The 3,452-nt window shown below is 37.7% G+C and overlaps 1 protein-coding gene across 1 annotated transcript; it reads left to right on the top strand.

The window, feature by feature from the left end:
• The first annotated feature begins 354 nt into the window (after positions 1-354).
• Positions 355-2,956, top strand: LOC109141613 (neuronal growth regulator 1). The gene is made up of 7 exons (XM_019272635.2): positions 355-434; positions 552-630; positions 729-1,037; positions 1,115-1,390; positions 1,496-1,771; positions 1,965-2,079; positions 2,214-2,956. Exons 2-7 carry the CDS (start codon positions 570-572, stop codon positions 2,320-2,322), a joined length of 1,146 nt encoding a protein of 381 aa, XP_019128180.2. The 5' UTR covers positions 355-434; positions 552-569; the 3' UTR covers positions 2,323-2,956.
• The last annotated feature ends 496 nt before the right edge of the window (positions 2,957-3,452 follow it).

The raw sequence follows: 3,452 nt of genomic DNA, 5'->3' as shown, positions 1-3,452 counted from the left end.
TTCACGGTATCTGAATTAGAAGATAAAATTTGTTTTACTTTTACGTTATAAAGGTACTGAAATAGGAAATGTTTTAAAAAAGAAAGTTTGACTTCCTCTGTTTCATAGCTGCAGTTAGAAATAAGTCTTGATATCTTGGTAAACTCTAACATTTTGGTCCAACTTATAGATACATTTTACATGTTTTTATGATGGAGTAAGTTCTATATTTGCATTCCTGCGAAAGATTGTAACATGATGACATTTTCCAGCTAATGACCCCTCCCTATTGCACCATTAAAAAATGGTGTGAACACATTTTGACTTGCGCAAGCTTTAGCGGTTTGATGCTTTGTACTGACATCAGAAAACAAAAAGGAAATTGCCATCGAACTCCTAAAAAACAGATAACGCAGACCAAAAAGTGACAAACAGCTGTGGCAGCAGACTGAAGGGTGAGTCCGTTAATTATAATTGTAATGCATATTTAAAAATGTAGAGAAAAAAGGGGGAAAATATATAAGCTTTTTATTATTTTCCATAGATCAAGTAACGTGTCATTTGCTCCACAGTTCCTCCAAAACTCAAGAATGACTTTGATCGATTCACTGGTTCTCTGCTTCTTTTTTATGGCCAGCAGTTGCCATCAAGGTTTGACAGAATTTTAAAATACAGCAAATATAAACAAATACAACCCTCGTTAAATGGAATTTTGGAAACTTAAGTAATCTTGCTTTTTTTTTTGGCAGAAACTCCAAACGACGCAGAGTTTTCAATCAATGTGAGAACAGACATCGAAGTGGAATTTGGCAGATGCATTCAGATCCCATTTAGTTTCACCTACCCAATAAACAAAGTTAAATTCCCATATAAAGTGGGTTTGTTCAGAGAAGATCCAGAGAATATAATCAAAAGAAAATTTTACCATAGAGATAAAGTGACAGAAAACATGTTTAAGATAAAGGGCCTGCCACATGGAACGTATGAATACGGCTTCAAATTGGAATGGCAAAGTAATCAGTACGTTTTTCCAGAGAGGGTTCGGATTTCAATTTCTGGTGAGTAACAAATCTTGTTGTGATATGTTAAAACTTCAAGTGTGCTGCTCTTGAAATGATGACTTGATTGTTCGCAGCACCAACCCAGAAACCAACTGTGATGGATTTAACCATGAAGGAGGGAGAAACTGCCTGGCTGCAATGTGACGCTCCACGTTTATGCATTAATCGAACAAAAATGTACTTCAAATGGACAGAGTCTAATGGATCTGTGACAGTGTATGAGAATAATGGAGATGATAAAATTATTCTATACATCGCCGCTGAAGCAGATGACCACAACACCAGCGTCACATGTGTGGTGGAATATAATGACACCATTATTGAAAAAACTGTCACCTTAACTGTGAAATGTAAGTACACTGCAGTGTTTCATTTGAGTCATATGAAATACAACTTTCCAGTGCTCATCTTTCTTTCTTTCTTTCTTTCTTTCTTTCTTTCTTTCTTTCTTTCAGCTGCTCCCAAAATCCTAAATGGTTCCCATTGCATTGTTGAAGGAGAGCTCCTGCACTGTGTGTGCATCAGTCAAGGGAATCCCCTGCCGCCGATCACATGGCCTTTGGCCTCTCTCACAGACTTCTCAGTCACGAGCACGAGCAGCATCCAAACAGTGCACAGCATCATCACCATGCCTACTGCTGACCACTACAGCCCCATCACTTGCATCAGCACGAATGATCTGGGTCAGGCTGTGATGGATATTCCACTTCAAAACCACACAAAGATTGAGTGTGAGAGAACAAGACTTTACATCATTCAAAAAGTTCAGATTTGTTTTCATCTGTTTAAGTTATTACTACATTTGTTAATATTAAAATGACGGATCAGATGCCTTTATACCAGCACATGTTTGCTTGAAAGCTACATTTTGGTTTAGATATCGATTAGACTGGAAAATGTTTGAATGGAGCTCATTCTTTTTAGATGGCTTGACATCGAACCCCATGCGTGATGCAGTCCATCCCTGGATAATCACCGGTGTGTCTTTAAGCATGAACCTGGTCCTCCTCGCCATCCTGATCATCTCCACTCACAACTGGTAAGAATGTGAAACATATAATGCTGTAAACAACCGGCCATGCACATATATTCAACAAGTTCCTCAAAATTGGTATAGATTGCCTCAAAACAGATTACTTACTTACTTTATTTATATTTCTTCAACATTTGCAGGGGTAAAGGTCAAGAGAAGGAATGTGGTGAAGATATGGACACTTATGCTTCCCTTAACCTGGCAGCTGTTGAACAACCCTATGGTGTTATTACTCCACAGACCAGATGAATTCTGCAACCTTCATGTCATGTTTGTATTCAAATGCTCATTTCAATCCTCCAGTTATATTATTTTCTATCGTGTTTCTGTTGTTTAAATCTGTGAACTACATGTGCTTGTACATTACTTCGACATTAACCAGATCATTTGCAGTCGAGTCACCAGGGTGCATTTACACTCTGTTTTACAGTCCAGTTTATATGCTGTATTAAATAAAATAAAAAAAGTAGTGTGGAAATAAGGTGTGATGTTGTTTTGAGACACATAAAATTGCTTAACATGGCACCTGGGATGTGCACACAAAGCCTGAGGGGTAGTAATTCAACTATAAAAAGCTGCAAAGTGACTACAGCAAAATTCAAAATAGCCCAGGCTGAGGTAAGTTGATTGTGATTGTAAATTAAACACCAGCCAAAGCAGCTTTTATTTTCTGTACCAAAATAATGAAGAAAATGAAATAAAATTCTTAAATTATAAACTTAAGCAGTCATCGGTTTCACGACCTTTTCAAAGGATATATATGATGATCAGGAATTAATGGAGGCCACCAGTTGTACATGAGGCATGGCATGGCAGATCATCTGTAGGCTTTAACGGTGTCGATCTGTCTAAAGCACGGCTCATCCTTTTACACACCCACTGAGCTCACTGCTATTCTACACTCTTACAAAGGATCCTTCTGCTTTTCGCCTCATTTCATTCCCTAACAGCAGGATTAGGCTCTCGTAGCACAGAGGTGTTGTGCACACACTCACGCACACATGGTCAGAAAAGGTATTACCCTGAAACCATGCAGGAGTAGTATGACATTTTGGGAAATATTCTTTTTTTGCTTTTTTCCAGACAGCGTTAGATGAGTAGATTGATGCAACTCTCATGCCTATCTATTAAATATGTATCTTAGCTTAGCATAAAGACAATAAAGACTGTAAACATGGCTCTGTGATTTATTATCTGTACAAAATACAAAAAAAGTGAAACTATTTCTTCAGTTAAACCCAAACATTACCTCTATTTCCAAACACCAAGACTAATCCTAATCATAATACCGGACCACAATCGTAATCCCAGTGGAAATCCTAGCCCTAAAGATAATCTCTGTCCTAGAAATAATCCATCATTGACTTGTCAATGTCTTG

This window comes from Larimichthys crocea, chromosome XXI (genome assembly GCF_000972845.2).
Source record: "Larimichthys crocea isolate SSNF chromosome XXI, L_crocea_2.0, whole genome shotgun sequence".
In the NCBI taxonomy this organism is placed as follows: domain Eukaryota; kingdom Metazoa; phylum Chordata; class Actinopteri; family Sciaenidae; genus Larimichthys; species Larimichthys crocea.
Note: the sequence above shows the minus strand (reverse complement) of the source record. Positions and strands in the feature narration are given on the sequence as shown.

Coding starts and splice junctions, on each gene's coding strand:
- LOC109141613 (XM_019272635.2), top strand. CDS start 570: ATGACTTTGATCGATTCACTGGTTCTCTGCTTCTTTTTTATGGCCAGC. Junction 631..728: donor GGCCAGCAGTTGCCATCAAG/GTTTGACAGAAT, acceptor TTTTTTTGGCAG/AAACTCCAAACGACGCAGAG. Junction 1,772..1,964: donor AAACCACACAAAGATTGAGT/GTGAGAGAACAA, acceptor CATTCTTTTTAG/ATGGCTTGACATCGAACCCC.